The sequence below is a fragment of the Anser anser genome, assembly GCF_964211835.1.
Source record: "Anser anser genome assembly, chromosome: Z".
Taxonomy (NCBI): domain Eukaryota; kingdom Metazoa; phylum Chordata; class Aves; order Anseriformes; family Anatidae; genus Anser; species Anser anser.
Window position 1 is genome coordinate 25,618,071 of NC_139723.1, and position 20,191 is coordinate 25,638,261.

General features: G+C 38.5%; 1 protein-coding gene across 16 annotated transcripts in view; it reads left to right on the forward strand.

The window, feature by feature from the left end:
* Positions 1–20,191, forward strand: part of PAM (peptidylglycine alpha-amidating monooxygenase) — a 138,881-nt gene that overhangs the window by 71,300 nt on the left and 47,390 nt on the right. For all 16 annotated transcript variants that reach the window (XM_083817888.1, XM_083817889.1, XM_083817902.1 and 13 more), the window contains 5 exons: positions 3,878–3,965; positions 8,595–8,680; positions 10,053–10,136; positions 18,583–18,631; positions 19,108–19,175. In XM_083817888.1, the coding sequence (XP_083674014.1) occupies positions 3,878–3,965; positions 8,595–8,680; positions 10,053–10,136; positions 18,583–18,631; positions 19,108–19,175 (375 nt within the window). The remainder of the gene's footprint in view (positions 1–3,877; positions 3,966–8,594; positions 8,681–10,052; positions 10,137–18,582; positions 18,632–19,107; positions 19,176–20,191) is intronic.

Here is a 20,191-nt window from a genome sequence, read left to right on the forward strand (position 1 = left end):
TTGGGTTGTTTTGCATTTAGGTTGATATTAGGAGCATAACTTTTGCTTCTAATTATGACCAACAGTTAATAAGAGAAATGAAATGACTATGAGAATTATATGCAAAAGATATTAATGAATGAGGTCAATAAGTAATTTTTCAAGAAAGTATGATTCCAGTCACATTTGAAAATCACATCATGGTTTTGTCCTTACACTTCCTTTCTGATTAATGTTTATGGATAAAAAGACAAACCAGAAAATAGATTGAGTCTTTAATGGTGCAGGTGTCAATAAATATCAACTTTTGACTACTGAGCTGTAGTGATAGCTAAAGGGTGTTCTACAGACACTGTTAAGAATCGAGTCTGACATCAAGTCACTCAGCCAAGAAATTTGACTGTCATCATCACCTCCTGATGTTCATTCACATGGGTGACCAGTAAATAAACGTGTCTTTTTCTTGGAGACTCATGATAAGTCCCTATCTGTCAGAATGTTCTGTAGAAATGAGATGAAACCCATTACACTCAGCAATACAAAAGGAAATAGTTAGATGATTTATTACTTTTTTTCTGTATGTGACTCTCAGATGCTGCAGGTTTATTTCTCTAGTATGGCATATTACTTGGCAATAGCGAAGTTTATATAGTGACTTGACTGTATTGAAGACCTCTGATCTGTCAAACTGTGGACATTGATATGTTGATATTTTATGAGTAAACTCAATTATACTAAAAGAGCTAGTTTTTTTAAAAAGAATATCAACAATCATTGGATTGCTGTTTGTAAAGATAAAGATTAGAAATCATTTTTTTATGAACATATGTTAGCTAGATACTGTTATGTTTTAATTGACGTCCTGTTTGTTCATTCCTGTCTTGTTTCTTTTAGAGTTCATAATTCATAGTAGTATTTTTGTCAGGAAAGTAAGTAAAACTTGATTCAGATTTAGTTTATATACTGAAACTATTCCTCTTATTTCCGTAATTACTTTGTAGTGCTTCTCCATGCATTAAAAAAATAACAATAAAAAATTTTAAAAAAAGATAAAATTTATTTGATGGTTATACCTGAAAAGACACTAAATCAGAAGTGGTATTGTGGTTTTTCCTGACTTTTTTTGTTTTTCAAACTATATGTTTTGCTTTAAATAGAATATTATTAACAAAAGTAACTAGTTGGAAAAAAAAAAATAGCAATAATTCAGGGTTTTTTTAGAAGTTTTTTTTTATTTAAAAATGCTGAATTCATATCTCATTTTGAGTGCTTTAGTAAGAAAAGTACCAATCTCTTGGGTGAGTTTGCAGTCATGTAAGTGAACAGTACAATTCCAGTCACATATGATAATAGGTAAATATCACTGATATTGAGCTTATTAGTTCTCGAATTTTGGACTGTGAAAGTCTTTGCAGGCTTTCTACTCAATTTTGTGTATAACTATCAAGTATGAAGTGCTGTCCAATTATACCACTTAATAAATTCTCAAGTGTTGGTACTGTGTTTGACTAAAACTATGATTTTTTTCTTCTACAGGAAATCAAACTTACTTACATATTGACTTGTGTTGTATTTATTTTTTACAAAATATATAGGCTAGAAATGTAACTAGAGGCTTTTGTTTGATACTTCTTAAGCCTTTGTTTGTAACAAGTATTGTATTTGGTTTGAATCTCACGCTAATTTTTATGGCTTTTACCACTTTTTTTTAATTTTTTTTTAATGTTTTGGGTTGTTGGTTTTTGTTTGGTTGGTTTTGACCCCCCTCCCCCCCCCCCGCCCCGTTTTAGAAAACTGATATAGACCTGGCAGTGTTGCTAAGAAAATATCTATACCAGAAAAGAGTAACTGACTCTTGCAAAGCTTTCTGTAGCTCACGTGCAGACAGAGGTTTTTTTATTACTCTTTCAGAAGCAATGATGAAATGTAAGCTTGAGTAATGTGTGTAAGTGGTTCACATAGAATTCTGGTTTTAATTTGTTAATTGTAGTGCTCTATTTTCTATTTATACTAGTAGTATTTGTTATGCTATTTACAGTAAGTTTTATAATGGTGCTTGAAGGTCCCATTCATGCACCAGAATGTCATTGTGGGTGGACACTCTGTAAAGAATAAAAGACCTCTTGACTCACTCATTACAGTAAATATAGAGAATGAGAGAGTGGCAGGAGATTGAAGAGAAACAGTAAGGCAGTAGAAGAGGTAGTGTCTTTAGCAGATGAGAAGCCTAATCTTTAATTTAACATTTATTGAAGGCGGTTCTTCAAGGTGTTGCTGCAGTACCTTTTGTACAGGTATTGAGTTCTGCAATAAAGATCATTAAATTTCACATCTATGAACTAACTGCTGATAAACGCCTTCAGAAATTTCCTCTCTTGCTTGCATTGGCAACAGTAGCTTAAAACACTTGAAAACTATGACAGGAAGTCCATATAACGTAATGCATTATCTGTCCCATGCAAGAGTCAATCACGGTTTCACTACTAATTGTTAGTCATAAAAATACCAAAACAAAAGAACGTTATGTAACACAGATTAGTTTTACAGCTAAGGAATGAGTAAAATTTGCTAGTAGGAAGAAAGATCTTACACATACAATCTTTGGACTTGCATGCTGGTGACTTTAGCACTTCTGCAAACTCATTCCAACAAATATGTAGTACTTAAAGTAACTTTTGCTTCCTCTTTTCCCTGGTCATGTGGATGCATCTCTTGTTTCCCAAACCAGGCCCCCCAAGCTCATTTCTTATGATCTGCCTGTTAACCTTATGTATTCAAGCTAGCTTTCGACTGCCATGCCTTAACATGTGGCTGTTTTACCTCATTTTTTACTGTAAACCTCAGCTCCGAAAAGCAGGGTTGAAAGCTATCTGGTTTTTTTCTGTTTGTTTTTTTCCCTCAAAACCTGGGACAATAATCCACATTATCATTCACTTCAGGAGCTCTGCATCAGCTGCTGTTAACATATTGAGTTCAGAGTGCAAGTAAATCTGCAAAATTCTGAAGTGGAAATGGTTTCTGTGGTTTACAGCTTCTTGATCTACCTGTACTAACACTCTCAGAGCTAGAAGACACTTGGAGGCTCCTAAATGTTTGTGTACATGTAATGCAAGGAGTGACTCAGTTTTGGAATTTCTGCTGTAGAATAAGGTTAAAAACCTCCAGCTCTCTTCTCTGTCTCGCCTGAAGAAAAATTCCTTCACATTCCCTGCATCTGGCACATCATCTGGCACAGTAATAACAGAGGAAGTTGCTCAATGTATCTTGTTTTATTTTTAGAAATGCTGTGTATTGTACATTTATGATCAATATTACTACAGTGTGATCTAGTAAACTTTTTTCAGTACTGAACAGAATCACAAATATTCAAGAAACAAAAATAGTGGTTTTGTGGCATTGGATAAAGAACAGAGACATTTGAGTGCTGAACATTCATTCACCTTCATCTAAGTTTCTAATAATGAGAAATATTTGGGCAACAAGTGTGTTGACTTTAAGCGGACGTTGTTTTCCTTTCCAAAAGGGTTGTCACATTATTGAGAATAAATCATAATTCTATTCTTAGAGCTGTTGTCCCAAGAAAGATGCAGTAAAAGCGTAAACAAAATGAAATACAGGAAGAAGATATCACTCCAACCAATGCACCAGATACTACTTGCTCTTAACTTGTAATTTCATGTTTGTATCTTTGAAGAAGTCAAAAAAAAAAAAAAAAGTTCTGTTAAATCACAAATGCAGATTTTGAAGCTAAGATTTATATTAGACTGGTTACAACAAAAATTGTGGTTTAGGATATTTCCAGTTATTTTCAGTATTACAGAGAAATAATAGCATGAAATGCCCTTCCTTATGTAAATTATCATGAGAGTAAGGATACTTTTATCATTTTGTTTTTCAGTTGACTTTAAACCTCATGCCAGCATGGACACTGTCCATCACATGTTACTCTTTGGATGTAATGAACCCTCTTCTACTGAAAATTACTGGTAAGAGATGCAGGTTTGCTTTTGTTATTGTATCTAATTGTTTGTAGTGGGTTTTTGAGGAAAGGTTTTTATAGCAGGGGGCTGCAGGGGTGGCCTTTGTGAGAAGAATCCAGGAGCTGCCACATGATAGATAAGGGGCAGTTTCAGTCGGCTGCAAAGGGACCTGCTGCTACCCAGAGTCAAACCAATAAACGATGTTTGCGCCTCTGTGAGAGCAAATTTAAAAAAGAGGGGAAAAAAAAAAAATCTGCACAACAGTAGCAGGGAGAGTGAGGAGTGAGAAGCAGCCCTGCAGACCCCACGGTGAGTGCAGCAGGAGGGCAGGAGGTGCTCCAGGCAGGCAGCAGCAGTTCCCCTGCGGCCTGTGCAGGGAGAGGCCCCTGGTGGAGCAGGCTGTCCCCCTGCAGCCCATGGGTCCCACACGGAGCAGATCTCCACGCTGCAGCCCCCCCGTGGAGGAGCCCCCGGTGGAGCAGGTGGATGTGGCCTGGAGGAGGCTGCGGCCCATGGAGAGCCCCCGCAGGAGCAGGCCCCGGGCCGGAGCTGCAGCCCGTGGAGAGGAGCCCACGCAGGAGCAGGGGGTCTGGGGGGAGCTGCCGGCCACCCGTGGGGGACCCGTGCTGGAGCAGTTTTTAGTTTGCTTTTAGTTTTTCACTGTGCTGGTATGCTAGTGATAGGCAATAAATTATATTAATCTCCCTAGGCTAAGTCTCTTTTGCCCATGACAGTAATTGTTGAGTAATCTCCCTGTCCTTATCTCAACCCCTGAACCATTGTATTTTCTCCGTTGTTTTCTTTGAGGAGAGGGAGTGAGAGAGTGGTTGTGGTGGAGCTCAGCTGCCCAGCTGGGTAAAACCACCACATTGTTCTTGTGTTGCTTGCCTCCACATAAACCTCTTCCAGTGTCACAGTTTCTTTGAAAAGTAGAAAAACTCGAAGGAAGAAGAAATTTATAATGTTCCAGTCTTTCTACACTTACTATTTTTTTTTGCTGACTCCTCTGTAAGGAGGATAAAAGATTTTCCGATTCTTCATGATTAATTCACTATCTCTGAGAAGGAGACAGGAGCTATAGTGGCAGGGCGCTATTGCATACCAAGAAAGCTAGGCTGCTAATTTGTATTTAGAAGACTAAATCAGTAACCTGTTTTTCAGTAACCTGCTTTTCAAAAGAAACGAATACTGTGAGGCATATCTGGAGCCACTGAGGAAATGACATTATTGATGGCAATTGTTAAGCAGACTATAGCTTCTCCAAAAGATTTCTGTGATGCTGGTTTATCCTGGTCAGGATAAAAAATTTAAGCTTTTTGTTTGTTTATTCTAAGTTGCCAGTAGACTTTAATGTAGCTGTAGCCTCTTTAGTTAATTAATATTTATACACATACCTGCATATATAAAATTACATATATTTAAATATTTTAATGAGATAGTATACTATTAATATAATTGATATATATATGAAGCTATGTGTATGAAGATATGTATGTATATGTAGAGTTCTTGTGGTAAGAGACAAATTTACTAAACGTAAAGAAATTTTGAGGAAAAGAAATACTGCTACTAGCAAAAATATATGTAGCTTTTTGTCAAAATCTAGGTCATCATTTACTTTTTTGTTATGACAGACATGCCACTTACAGTATCTAGATGAAGTTACTGCAAATAATTAGTAAATCTGTTTCTAAGGGGTCCTCTCCAATGAGTTTAGAAAACATTCTTGAAATAAGTTTTTTTTTCAGTTTCAGGAAAACGTTGCCTCCTCCCCTGGGTCATGAGAAATCTTTTTTCTTAGAAAGGATTTTGTGGACTGGAACAGATGTAAAACTGTGCTTAAAGTTCCTAGCAAGAGCAATGAGATTTAATTCTTGAAGATAAGAATTTTCTACTGAGAAGGTTCTGTACCTTGGAGAGATTGGTCATAAAGACTTCAAAAGATGTTCTGTAATCCTAATTCTTGACAGATCTTGTGAACCAAAATTCAAACTGAAGTTACCACATGTATATGAATTGACAGTATGAGTCAAATAAGCATATGACAAAGCCGCCTCTTTTTTTTTCCCATTATCAGTGTTATTTTTGATTTGTGTAGTCAACTTTCAAATCGTTAGCGTCAGCAGTCAATAACCAAACCTCATGCCTTAAATTCTCTAAAAGTGGGGATGTATCCAAAGGGCTTGGGTATTTCAACAGAAACAGTACAGGCTGTTAAAATTTCTGCAGAAATAAAGTAGATTCACAGGGCTCATGTGCTCTGCTGTTGCCCAGCACATCAAAACAAAACAAAACAACAACAAAAAAAGCAACAGGTAGCAGCTTCTGCTCCTTGATCATAATCAGCCTTAAAACAGTCCAGCCGCTATCACCAGTTTTATCTGAGCTGATAAACTGCTGAAATCAAAAATATGTGCTTGAGCTGATTCGTCAAAATTTCATGGGTAATCAAGAATACACTTGGATGACTTAAAGAAATTGTTGAATTATTTGGAACTTCAGAGCCTCCTGGCAAGACAAGCCTCACACTGTGTCAAACTTAACACTGAAATGAGCTCCCATTTCGGATGATTCATAGGCGTAGTCTTTATTGAGATCAGGCAGGGCAACTTTATATAGCTCATCTAATCTAAACGAATGTAAAAGAACAGGCCATATATCACCACCCAAAAATTCCTCTATCAGATTCTTCTGTTGGCAATAGAGCATGGTTTTGGCAGCTTTTGACTGGAAGAGTTGCATCAATAGTTCCAGCAAAAGGTTCCAAAAGATGTCAAGACTGTTTCCATAAGATAAGTATTTCACTGCTTAGGTGAGAGGGAGAACAGTATAAAGATTTATATGTCCAAGCATAGTTTCCTAGTATCGTCGCTGCCTGGTGGTGAATGGAGAATGTGCTACACTATTTAGCTCGAGAAATAGAAGTGATCATTTTTCTTACTTAATAACCTCAAATAATAGAGAAAGAAATAGACGAAGATATTTGCTTTTTTAAGCAATGCAAGTATGCTAAAAAGATGGCAAAATACTAGTCTTGTTGACAGTTAAATATTTTGCTTTCAGACTAGGTAATCAGTCAAAATGTCATTTAAAAACTCCAGCTCATAAGCTTACCCAAGGCTGAGGAGAATGCATTTGGAAGGTCCATGAGAGTTTTTGAAAGGTGGAGAAGATAGGAGGAAATGGACAAGAAGCCCTGTTCCCAAGTGATAGGTTATTTTTTATTTGTGCTTGTAAACATATTTTTACTAGCTTTTATCAGCTACTGTTAGTGGTAGTGCTTTTTACTACTTTTAAATCTGTTCCTCAGCTGTCTTATCTCTTTGTTTGAATTTCCTTTGACTTTGGTTCAGAAATGAAAACTTGAAGTTTCAAGATCAGCAATTATGCCTAAATTAAAGTTGACCATTTTTTTAAGTATAATGAGAGAACAGCGTGAAAGAACAACATTCTTCCTGGTGACTCAGGAGGAAAGTTTGGAACAGCCTACCCTTTTGTTTTGTTTTGTTTTAACTAGTTAATGTGATAGAATATTATTTTGCTAAGGTCCTAACAAATACTGTAATATAAATGAAGGCTAGCTGGCCTGCTTTGTGGTGGTGGAATTGTGACTGTGCTTGTGGTTTCTGCTATTGATCCTCCTAGCTAATATTATTAATGTATTTCTGGCCTGTGCAGCCCAGTGGCTGGTTAGATCCCTGGAGTCTTTTGTATTTTTAGCTTTTATCAGTTGAAAGCTGCACAGATTTTACCTGCGGCTGTATGAATCATTAACGATGAAACAATTCATTTAAATCTGTTTGTCTTGTCCAGAAATGAAGTTCCTCTTTAGATATGTTTCACTGGGGAGCCAGGGGGTGGAGGGTGTAGTGAAGTGATCTCCAAATTAGTAATTGTGAAGGTCTAGAAATATGTGTTATGAACAAAAGTAGCAAAGGGAAAGAAGTATCCTGTTCCTTTTGCTGATGGTAGCCTCGTGATTATGGCAGTGCTTTCTGTCAGAAGAAACTGCAATAGCTAAGGCTATTGGAAATCTTAGAAAATCATATAGAAAATCATATTTTTCCTTCTGTGAAAGGGAGGAGCACGAATACTTTCTACTTGCTTCACATACAACCTCTCCTAGCGTACTTCTTTTTTGCCAACAATCTTTAGATGAATTTTAAATATCAGTTTTGACTTAAAACTTTCATGTCTTGCGTTTTTGTGTACTTTATACATGAACTCTGTCCCTCTGTGTAAATATGGCATCCGTTGCCATTTTGTGGCACTTCAGCTAATATTGCTAGAAATTTCCAGATGGTTCTTTCTCACAAAAGGTTCCTTGTTTCTTAATACTGGCTACTAGACTGGCAGGGGCTGTAAGAATTTTGTGTTTTTGATTCTGTTTGCCTAATATTATCTTAAAGCAGAGGAAGTAAAAAAAAATTAAAAAATAAATAAAAAAGTGAGAAGGTGGAGGATCTAATGATAGCCAGGAAAGCAGTCTACATTAGAAGAACTGCGTTTAATCAAAATACAACCAAAAACATCTTCATAGATCCTAAAATTAGTGGTTTTCCATGTAATTCACCTGCTGTTTTCTGATTTCAGAACTAAAAAAAATCCTTTTTTTTTTTTTTTTCATATTTTTAGGGACTGCGATGAAGGAACATGCAAAGACAAATCAAACATTTTGTATGCTTGGGCAAGAAATGCTCCACCCACCAGGCTACCCAAAGGTATCGTGCCTTTAATGTGAAGTCCTCATGTGCAGGTGCAGGGGAGAGGAGAGGATGTGGAAGTAAGCAGCTGGCACATCTAGGAACTTTATATAAAACTGTGTCTAGCTGTTGGAAACTGTATAAACTTTAACTTCATAAACTGGGAATGTATTATGCTAGCTAAATTTGCAGTATCATTATGGGGAGAAAAGGTGATGAGGAATTAATAATATATATGACATTAATCTTGAACTTCCTACTGTATGTTATTGGAAAGGTACAATTTATATACCTGTCAATGGCACAGTTTATGCCATCTCTCTGAAATTGCATTACAATATTCTTGTGTGTTTGGGAAAGCACAAACAAATTCAATCTAAATATTGATTTTTTTTCTGTGCTAAATATACTGAATAATTTTATGTTTTTTTCTTTTTTTGATGTTTTCATGTAGCTGAGCAACATGTTTATTTCCACTTTTGTTTGATGGATTATATAGATCCACTTTGCTGATTCAACATTAAAATTCTGTAGGCTACTAGGAAACAGGGAGAAGTGTTTTTTTCTAATTACCTCTAGTAGTCCTGGAAACATCTAGCAAGTATTAGCTTATATATAAATAAATGTATGTATATAAAATACCTGGAATTTGAAATTATTTTTCTTTTATCTTTTATTGCCGCATTTCATAATTGGGAGCAGTATCATGAAGCAGTTTATTTGAAATAATCAATTTTTACACCAGAAATATCAATTGATCTGGTTATTAAAATGTCAGTTAAAAAAATTGACACTTTGAGGATTCTGTGAAAACCTGGTGTTTGCTCTGCTGTTAAACCTCAGCTAGTAATAATTTTCTTGTCTTTAAGGTGCTCATAAATACCATATATGGAGGGTTTTTTTTTAATCATAGCGATATCACTGTAAACAGAGAGGCTGCAGTCCACTTTACATGGCTTTTGCCACTGGCAGTTTTTAATCTAGTGGGATTTAGTGTCTGTGTAAGTAGAAATTGCTTTCACTGCTTCTTTCCAGGAATTTTAATTGTAGAACTGGTTTAGAAAAATCTCTTTGGTGATGGTGGTATTTTGCAATTATTGAACTTATTTCAAATTCCTCCATTTTTTGTGCCTATTGTTATTTCTCTCAGCAAGTAACATAGCTTCATAAATTCCACAAGATTTTTTTTAGTGTACAATGTTAATTTTCAACTCAAAATATTTTACTTTGAATCTTTTTGTTTCCTTTTAATTTTCATGTGTTCATAATAAGTGTTACTACCTGTGAAGGGTACAAACTGTAAGAGATTGGGAGATGAAAGATCTAGCAAATGCTACAGGGATGGCAAAACTTGCCTTTTATTTAGTTTAATGTGTTTTCCTTCCCTTAGGTGTTGGATTCAGAGTTGGAGGAGAAACAGGGGGCAAGTTTTTTGTACTCCAGGTACATTACGGTGATATCAGTGCATTTAGAGGTAGGTATTTTTGAACTTTGTTCGTTGTTATATCAGTTAGAGAAATTCAGAGTATAAATGTTTTTATATTTACAAAATCTGCACAAAATATTTTTTCTGTTAGTACCACTCACAAAGATAAACATCAGCTGGCATGTTTGTAATTAAGGTTGTATATTAATTTAACTTCTTTATAAACTTGCTTTATCTCTGGTGAACAGATTTATTTTGTTTTAAAGATTGAGATCAAGTGAATTAAATGAATGAAGAAATAGATGAATAATCTTAAGTTTAGGGAGAAACTCCTTTGTGACTGTATAATTCAGCATTGTATTTAAGGAAGTTGGAACAAATACACGTGAAAATGGCTAACCACACTTGAATAGCTGGTGGGGATGATGACATACACGTGCCAGTCAAATACACTATCTGCGTTTGCAATTCTAAAAGTCGTAAATCATGGAGACAGTATTTTTCATAAAAAGATTAAAATAATTTCAAGAATGGCAATATGCTTATTATTGTGAGTGGACATTTGGCTTTCATTAATGCACATTCAAAAATTCATAAGATTGTAGACTCATAAAATGGCTTGGATTGGAAGGGACCTTAAAGACATGGTTCCAACACCCCAGCCATGGGCAGGGACACCTCGCACTAGACCAAGTTGCTCAAAGCCCCATCCAGCCTGGTCTTGAAGACTGCCAGGGATGGGGCATCCACAGCTTCTCTGAGCAACCTGTTCCAGTGCCTCACCACCCTCTGAGTAAAGAATTTCTTCAAGTCTACCCCCTTTTAGTTCAAAGCCAAGTGAAAAGTAATTACATTTTTTACTGTTTTTGTGAGAAGATATTTCTAATTTATTCTGCCTGTGAAAATTCCAGTGGAGAAAATATAATTTAAGTAATTTAAGTCCTAGTAATTTAAAGTCCCCTAAACCTTGACTGTTGCATTCAAAAATATATAATACAGAACCTTAGACTACTTTTAGAGATACTTTTAAACTTCAAGAATTATCTGAAACTATTTTTGTATGGAATGAGATGTCTGTTGATAAATGTGGCTTTTCAAAATGTAAGAATATAGTCATTACACTTTGCATAGTCATTGCACAGTTGTTGCAATACAGAATAGATGACAAATGATGAAATATACTCAGTTACCTTATTATGCTTCCAGTAGTGTATCAAGAATTCAGAAACACTGTTCAGAGTTTAATTTTCTGACCTGTAAATCATCGTAAATACAAAATATTTGGCTTGAAGTAGTAATTGTTTATGTATTAGCACCCAATTCCACCTCCTATCCATTTGGGGGAGAAAAATATAGTTAAAATTTATCAACGCTCATTTTCAATTATTTGTAAAAAGGATATTCCTTCATTTCATTAACTAGTTGTTAAGCTAATTATGCTTTCCTTTTCTCTTAGCTATAATCCACATTTAAATATTCATGTTTAGGTGCGCATTTTATGCTCTGCTTTCAAAATTTAAAATTTGGGTTTTAGTGTTATAAGGTACAGTTGTCACACTATTCATGATTCATTCTTCTGTATAAGTAATCACAAATCTGATTTAAAAAATAATTTTTTCTTCCAATCCCTAGATTTTTTTTTCCTGCCCTTGTAACAAAGATTAATGTTGTTTCTAACCGGTCGTACTATTACTTTAGTAGTTCCCAGCACGTGAGAATATAAACCTTATTCTCCAGAATCAAAGTAATTAAGTTGTCAATAATACCTTTCAGAACCAGTTAAAACAGGTTAATCACATTCCATCATTTGCTATCTTTGTAACCTGTTTCATTGTTTAAAGCCAGTTCTGACAATACCTTAATTCTTGTCACCTGCTGTTATCCGCTGTAACTTAGTCTTTTATTTGGTCCAGTCCCTTCTCTTCTTCAGCCTCATCATCTTCTTCTCTACCTCCTCTCTGCCACCCCCAGCAAATGGCTTGCCATGTGATGACTGTGTTTTTAGAAAAACTTGTTCTCAGTTTTAAAAAGTAACTTAAAGCGCTTGAAGTCTGTATTTTAAAGGTGTTTTAAAGACTATTTGAAATGAGAGTATTTTTATCTTAAAGTTTAAATTAATTTATCAATGTCTAGTATTTTTCAGTTCACATGATTGCACAGAAATGCGGTATGCAAGATTGTGTTGTATTTTACTGAAAAATTCTATTTTATGCAGTATATTGTTCATTCGGCTGTTTTTATAAAACACCTAAAACATGGTCAATACAGTGACAATAACTGGCTGGCTAGCTTTATGTGTGTGTGCTAGTAGTTAAAATACTTCTAGCGTAATTGCAAGTGAACTTGTGCGTTTGTCAGTGCTCTACCAAACCAATATTCACTCTGTTGTACGAAATGTAGGTACCTAAATCTCTGTATATGATGCAATATTACATGTACCTTAAGAAAGACAGACAGAAATTCATGGAATTCCAGAATGGTTGAGGTTGGTAGGGACCTCTGGAGGTCATCTAGTTCAACTCCCCTGCTCATGCAGGGTCACCTAGAGCATGTTGCACAGGACCATGTCCAGGGAGGCTTTGAAGATCTCCAAGGAGGAGACTCCACAGCCTCTCCGTTCAACCTTTTCCAGTGCTCTCGCACTCTCACAGTAATGAAGTTTTTCCTTACATTCAGATGGAACATCTTTTGTTTCAGTTTGTGCCCATTGCCTCTTATCCTGTTGCTGGGCTCCACCAAAAAGTCTGGCCCCATCATCTTGACATCCTTTCTCAAGATATTTGTACTCCTCAGTAAGATCCACTCTCAGTCTTCTCCAGGCTGAAGAAGCCCAGGTCTCTCAGCCTTTCCTCCTAAGAGAGATGCTTCAGTCCCCTAATCATCATCATGGCACTCTGCTGGACTGTCTCCAGAATCTCCATGCCTTTCTTGTACTGGGGAGACCCAGAACTGGGCACAGTACTCCAGATGTGGCCTCACCACGGCTGAGTAGAGAGGGAAGATAACATTTCTTGACCTGCTGGCAACACTCCATAATGAACCCCAGGATACCACTGGCCGTCTTGGCCATAAGGGCACATTGCTGGTTCATGCTTAATTTGTTGTCCACCAGGACTCTGTCCTGGTTCCAGTTAGGACAGAGTTAATTTTTCCTCATAGTAGCTGGTAGGGTGCTATGTTTTGGATTAGGATGAGAAGAGCGCTGATAACATGCTGATGTTTTAATTGTTGCAGAGCAGTGTTTACACCAGGCCAAGGACTTTTCGGCTTCTCGCTCTGTCCTGCCAGCGAGCAGGCTGGGGGTGCAGCAGGAGCTGGGAGGGGACAGACCCAGGACAGCTGACCCAAACTGGCCAAAGGGGTATTCCATACCATCTGACGTCATGCTAAACAATATATAGGGGTGGCTAGCCGGGGTGGGGGGCTGGCTTCTCGGGGATAGGCTGGGCATCGGTCAGCGGGTGGTGAGCAATTGCATTGTGCATCACTTGTTTTCTTACACATTATTATTATTAATACTATTATCATTATCACTATTATTACTATTATTGTTATTATTATATTCCTGTCTTAATAAACTGTCTTTATCTCAACTCACAGGCTTCTCTTTCCCGTTTCTCTCCCCCATCCCAGAGAGGGAGGGGGGAGGGTGAGCGAACGGCTGTGTGGTGTTTAGCTGCCAGCCAGGTTAAACCACAACAGACTCACAGGTCCTTCTCCACACAGCTGCTTTCCAACAGGTCAACACCTAACTTGTCCAGGTGCATGGGGTTTTTCCGCCCCACGTGCAGGACCCTGCACTTGCCTTTGTTGAACTTCATGCGGTTCTTCTCCAGTCTACTCTCCAGCCTGTCCAGGTCTCTCTGAATGGCAGCACAGCATTTTGATTTGTCAGCCACTCCTTCACAGTTTCATCAGCGAACTTGCTAAGGGTGCACTCTGATCCTTCATCCAAGTAATTGATGGATAAATTGAACAAGACTGGACGCAGTACTAACCCCTGAGGAGACACCACTAGTTCCAGGCCTCCAACTAGACTCTGTACCACTCAACACAACCCTCTGAGCTCTGCTATCCAGCCAGTTCTCAATCCACCTCTCTGTCCACTTATCTAACCCACACTTTCCAAGCTTGTTTATGAGGACGTTCTGGGAGACAGTGTCAAAAGTCCTGCTGAAGTCAAGGTGGACAACAACATCCACTGCTCTCCCCTCATCTACCCAGCCAGTCATCCCATCGTAGAAGGCTATCAGATTCATTAAGCATGATTTCTCCTTGGTGACTACTCCTGATCACCTTCTTTTCCTCCATATGCTTGGAGATGAATTCCAGGAATGAGCTGTTCCATCACCTTTCCAGGGATGAAGGTGAGGCCGACTGGCTTGTCATTTCCTGGGTCGTCCTCCTAGCCCTTTTTGAATATTAAAATGATGTGGATTTTCTTCCAGGTCTCAGGTACCTCCCCTGTTTTCCATCACTTTTCAAAGACGATGGAGAGTTTCTTAGTTGTAACATCCATCAGCTCCCTCCACACCTGTCCGGTTCCATGGATTTGTGGGTATCACAGAATGGTTTGGATGGGATGAGACCTTATAGACCATCTAATTCTAACTCCCCTGCCATGGGCAGGGACACCTCCCACTAGGCAAGGTTGCTCAAAGCCCCATCCAACCTGGCAAGCTGTCAGGCTTGCCTAAATGATCTCTAACCCAGTACTACTCAAACAAGGGAAAATCTTCCTTTATCCATAGTTTGTCTTGTCTCTAGGGTTTGGGATTCCTGAGATCTGGCCTTAGCAGTAAAGACTGAAGCAAAGAGGGCTTCAATAAGTCTTTCTTCTGTGTATCCATTATCAGAAGAGCACCTGCACCATTCAGTAGTGGACGCACGTTCTCCCAAGTCTTCCTCTTGCTACTGATGTATTTTACAGAATCACAGAATCATCTAGGTTGGAAGAGACCTCCAACATCACCTAGTCCAACCTCTGACCTAACACTAACAAGTCCTCCACTAAACCATATCACTAAGCTCTACATCTAAACATCTTTTAAATACCTCCAGGGATGGTGACTCAACCACTTCCCTGGGCAGCCCATTCCAGTGCATAACAACCCTTTTGGTAAAGAATTTCTTCGTAATATCCAACCTAAACCTCCCCTGGCACAACTTTAGCCCATTCCCCCTCGCCCTGTTGATTGTCTTCCTGCAGAGGGGGCAACTTGGATTTTTCTTTGCCCACCACAGTGCACAGCCATAGCAAAGCTGGTGGAGACGGGGTCTCTTAGGTGACATCGTCCTGACTGTCCCCACAGGCTGGGCAGGTCCAGTCTGATGGCACATCCATGACCACCGGGCTCTTCAGTGGGCTGGGGAGAGCTGAGGTCAAGAAGCTGCTCCCCTGCCCTGGCGCTGCAGCTGCCAAAGGGTGTCCCAAACTGCCCAAGGGGGAGAGGCCAGAGTCACTCGCTGTGCTGGGGTGAACAGCAGCAATGCCCCAGCCCCTCAGCAGAAAACCCACTGACCCTGCAGCTGCACTGTCCCGTGCCCCCCACCCGCAGCCCTGAGGCCTGTGTCCCTGCATAGCTCACCTCCACTGCTGCAAGCGCACCACACGGGGCCCCGGCTGCCTGAGCCAGGCAGGGCCGGGGAGACACAGGCAATGGCTGCAGGGAACGAGCATTGAGAGCAGGTGCCAGCAGCCCCACAGCACAGCTCAACCAAACCCTCGCTCAATGCTCCAAGCCTCACACATGCTCAGCTGGAGTCCAGGCATGAGCAAGGTGACATGGCCTCTGCTGGTGCCCCAAGATAAGCAGCGAGGGCTGCGGGCTCACAGCCCGTCACTCAGTGTCATCACCATGGGCCATCTGCCCCACAGGGCCTTTAGCACCTTGCCCCAGATGTTACGAAGATGGTTGGGTTGGGTTGGTGTTTTGATTTGTCTTTTTTCTTTATTTTTTTTTCACCTTGGATTCACCATGAAGTGGGTTGAACAGGCATGCTAAGAGAGTGGGGATCACTGTAAAGATTTATTTCCTATTCTTCGGTATGCAGATCTGATCTCTGAACTCCTTGCTGTAGTTTACTATTCACACACGCACAAACGCAAAAAAAAAAAAAGCCAAAGAAAACAATCCCGTAATTAAAGAATAATTACAGGATTATCCTACCAGCTGGCATTTACTGAAGGAACTGCACTCTAGACACGCACGTGACACAAGCAGCATAAACATCACGGTGGATTTGCTCTGTACAAAACCTGAACATGATTTGGGGTCTCACCTCTCCAGTTTATGAATTTCCACTAGCTTGTTAAGGTATTGATGGCTCAGTCGCCTTGGTTTGTGACCAGTGGAGACATGCTCTGTGGTATCAGCCACTCCTCCCAGCTTTGTGTCATCAGTAAACTTGCAGAGGGTGCTCTCTGTTTCATCATCCAGGTGGTTGATGAGTAAGCTGAACAAGACTGGACCCCGTACTGACCCCTGGGGGACACCACTAGCTACAAGCCTCCAACTGGACTCTGTACCACTAAGCACAACCCTCTGAGCTCTTCCATCCAGCCAATTATCAATCCACCTCACTGTCCACTCATCTAGGCCGCGCTTCCCTGAGCTTGTCTATGAGGATGTTCTGGGAGACAGTGTCAAAAGCCTTGCTGAAGTCAAGATAGACCACATCCACTGCTCTCCCCCCATCTACCCAGCCAGTCAATCTCATCATAGAAGGTTATCAAATCGGTTAACCACAAATGAATCTATGCTGACTATTTGTGATCACCTTCTTTTCCTCCACATGCTTGGAGATGACCTCCAGGATGAGCTATTCCATCACCTTTCCAGGGATGGAGGTGAGGCTGAATGGCCTGTAGTTGCCTCTATCCTCCTTCTCGCCCTTTTTGAAGACCGGAGTGACATTGGCTTTCTTCCAGTACTCAGGCACCTCTCCTGTGCTCCACAACCTTTAAAAGATGATGGAGAGTGGCCTAGCAATAACATTAGCCAGTTCACTCAGCACGTGTGAGTGCATTCCATCAGGGCCCATGGATTTGTGGATGTCAGGTTTGCTTAAATGATCTCTGACGCAATCTTCTTTGACTAAGAGAAAGTCCTCCTTTCTCCGGACTTGCTCTCTTGTCTCCGGGGTCTGAGATTCCTGAGGGTTGATCTTAGCAGTAAAGACTGAATTTAAAAATGTGTTCAGCAACTCTGCCTGCTCCGTATCCTTTCTCACCAGAGCACCCAGCCCATTCAGCAGTGGGCCAACATTTCCCCAGTCTTTGTTTTTCTACTGATGTATTTGAAGAAGTCCTCCTTCTTGTCCTTGACATTCCTTGCCAGATTTAATTCTAAATGGGCCTTGGCCTTCCTCATCACATCCTTGCATACTTTGACCTTGTTCCTATGTTCCCCCCAAGTGGCCTGTCCCTTTTTCCACATTCCATATACTTCCTTCTTCTGTTTGTGTCTTGCCAGGAGCTCCTTGCTCATCCATGCAGATTTCGTGTCCCCTAACTGTTACTTAATTCCATCTGCGTTGTATTGATCCTCTTTTCTTTCTGCAGTACCACTTGAATTTTCAGCAGTTTTCCTTGTGCTTAGTTGCGCTTAGTTTCAAAAATTCTAATTAGGCATGCCTTCCTAATTCATTCAATGCAGCTATGGGATTAGGTAGTTTAAATGAAAGAGCTACCATACAATTAAGACTGGCTTTTTTTTTTTCCTCATTGCTATTTGTAAAGGCATCGCTGCTGTCACTTACTGGTTCAGATTTTTAGATAAAGAAGTATTTGTTGAGAGACACAAAGCTGGAGAAAGTAGGAATTCTCAGGAGACATGACAGTGGACATTACGGAAATCCAATGGGATTGGATCAGCAGCTCTCATAATACATATAGCGAATTATATATTATGTAGAAATAGTGACTGTCTATTTTGTGAATATATTGAAAGTAAAGCCTAATATCTACTAGGGTTTTTACTGCCTTTATAGGTTATCCAACATTAAACGTAACCATTGTCTGTACAGATATCTCAAGTTCACATGCCAATTTTATTACAAGGTTTTCTGTTTTATTCATTGTTGGCTAACATATATAAATGGCTAAAATAAAATTTATCCCTAAATCTTTTTTCTAATTTTTGTCAAAATACATTTTTTTGATGCCAAGTAGTTTTTCTTGCTATTGTAAAAATGTCATGGTTTCATTTCCCAGATGCTAGTTCATAAAGATCTGCAATTTCTAGCGTCAAAAGACAAGTTTAGTTTTTCATCCACAAGAACTTTGTACAGACTTCACTATAAATGCAGCCCCGTGTTGTTCAGGTTTGTGCAAATTTGAGTAATATTTACACAGTATGAATGTTTTACTGAAAACAGTAAGATTAAAACTTGTCTGCTGTTTTTTTGTTATACACCAGAAGAATGTTATCTATGTGCAGTACTTTTGCATGCATTCATTTCTGATGATTAAACTGTTTTGTAATTTGTACAGATAAGCACAAGGATTGCTCTGGTGTAACTTTACATCTGACACATCAAAAGTAAGTACATTTAAAATATATACCTATTACAACTTTTTTTTCATCAATAGAGAAGACATTGAAACCTTTAGATTTCTTTGAAAAAAATGTGAAATAAAAATATTACATACTTACAATACGAAGCCATGTGTCATCTGCTAGCAAAAGTTTTTATTCCTGCTATGAGATTTGGTGACAGATTGCTATAAGGACTGAGTTAAACCGGATTAAAAGGTTCACATTTAGAAATGTGGGAAGAGGATAGCAATTATGTAGATAATCATGTTGTCCTATTTCATACGCTTTGTAGCAGATGCTTTAAAAACTGTAGGTCCATATGTAAAAAGAGGGAAGTGTTGTGTAATGGCTCCTTTTTCTGCAGACCAGTTTTGAAAGTAATCCAATATTTAGAAATTAATGGTATTGAACATATCATGTCACTTGCAGTCTGGTTTTACAAAGAGATTGGTTAGAAGAGCTTGGGTTTTGAATTGCAGGCAGCCTTTGATTGCTGGAATGTATCTCATGATGTCTGTGAGCACCGTAATACCTCCAGGCGAGAAAGGTAAGTTGTAATTCTACAAAGTGATATGTAATTTCAGTATATGATTCTTTTTTTTTTTTCTGTCAATTGTGGAAGAAAATATTTTTGAGACCAGCTGATGGAAGAGTTAATTGTTAAAATAAACAAATCATTAAAAAATAGTGATAATTGTATCATATTTCCTAATGACTACATCTGCAGAGGCAGTCAATACTGTAGAAAGTAATGTACAAAACAACAATGATCTGTGCTGCATTGAAGTTACTAGGATTCTTAAACCTATTTATTTGATTTATTGTCCTCTTAAGCAATATTTTACCAAAAAGGCCCTACCTATTTTCTCCCCTTTCCCATAAATCCATAAGGTTTGGACTCTTTTATCTACATTTGTCGTTCATGCTGTATATTTGTGATTTACTTAAAAGGTCAGTTTCAATAAATGAATTTCTATCAGTAAGGAGCTGCTCTTTAAAATTTGTATTCCTATATTCCTGGTTGGTTAAAAGGTCAAAATGTTGAAAAAAACACTAAAATGAAATTTCTGATCAGTTCCTATTCAGAATCATACTTGGTAGAATGTATCTAAAACTCAGATTGAATAGTCCTAATATTTTTTTCAAGCTAGTCTGGAATGTTCTGTTTTAAGTAAGTTGAAGTTTTGAAGTTGAACATTGAAGTTTTGTTTTCTTTTGCCATACTTGAGTTTCAAATTAGATATCTGAAGATGCCACTTGTCCCAGTTACAGCTTAGCTGCCCAAATAGGATGATGTGGTTAAATGTTCAGCTGGCTCCCACCTATTCAATGAATTCAGCAACTTGAAATCTCTTTGTAGTTTGAACTGAAAAGTAAGCTATTTTGCTGTTTAATCTAAAAATATCCAACTATTTTTTCCCCTCTACAGAAATACGTGATTAGTGTAGAAATGAATTTTTCAGTTGGATAGGATGAGAGAAGGGAGAACAAAACCAGTTCTATACCTGTTAATAACAAGTACTGTTACTGCCTTTTCATATTCCTTCAAATTTGTTGTCCTTA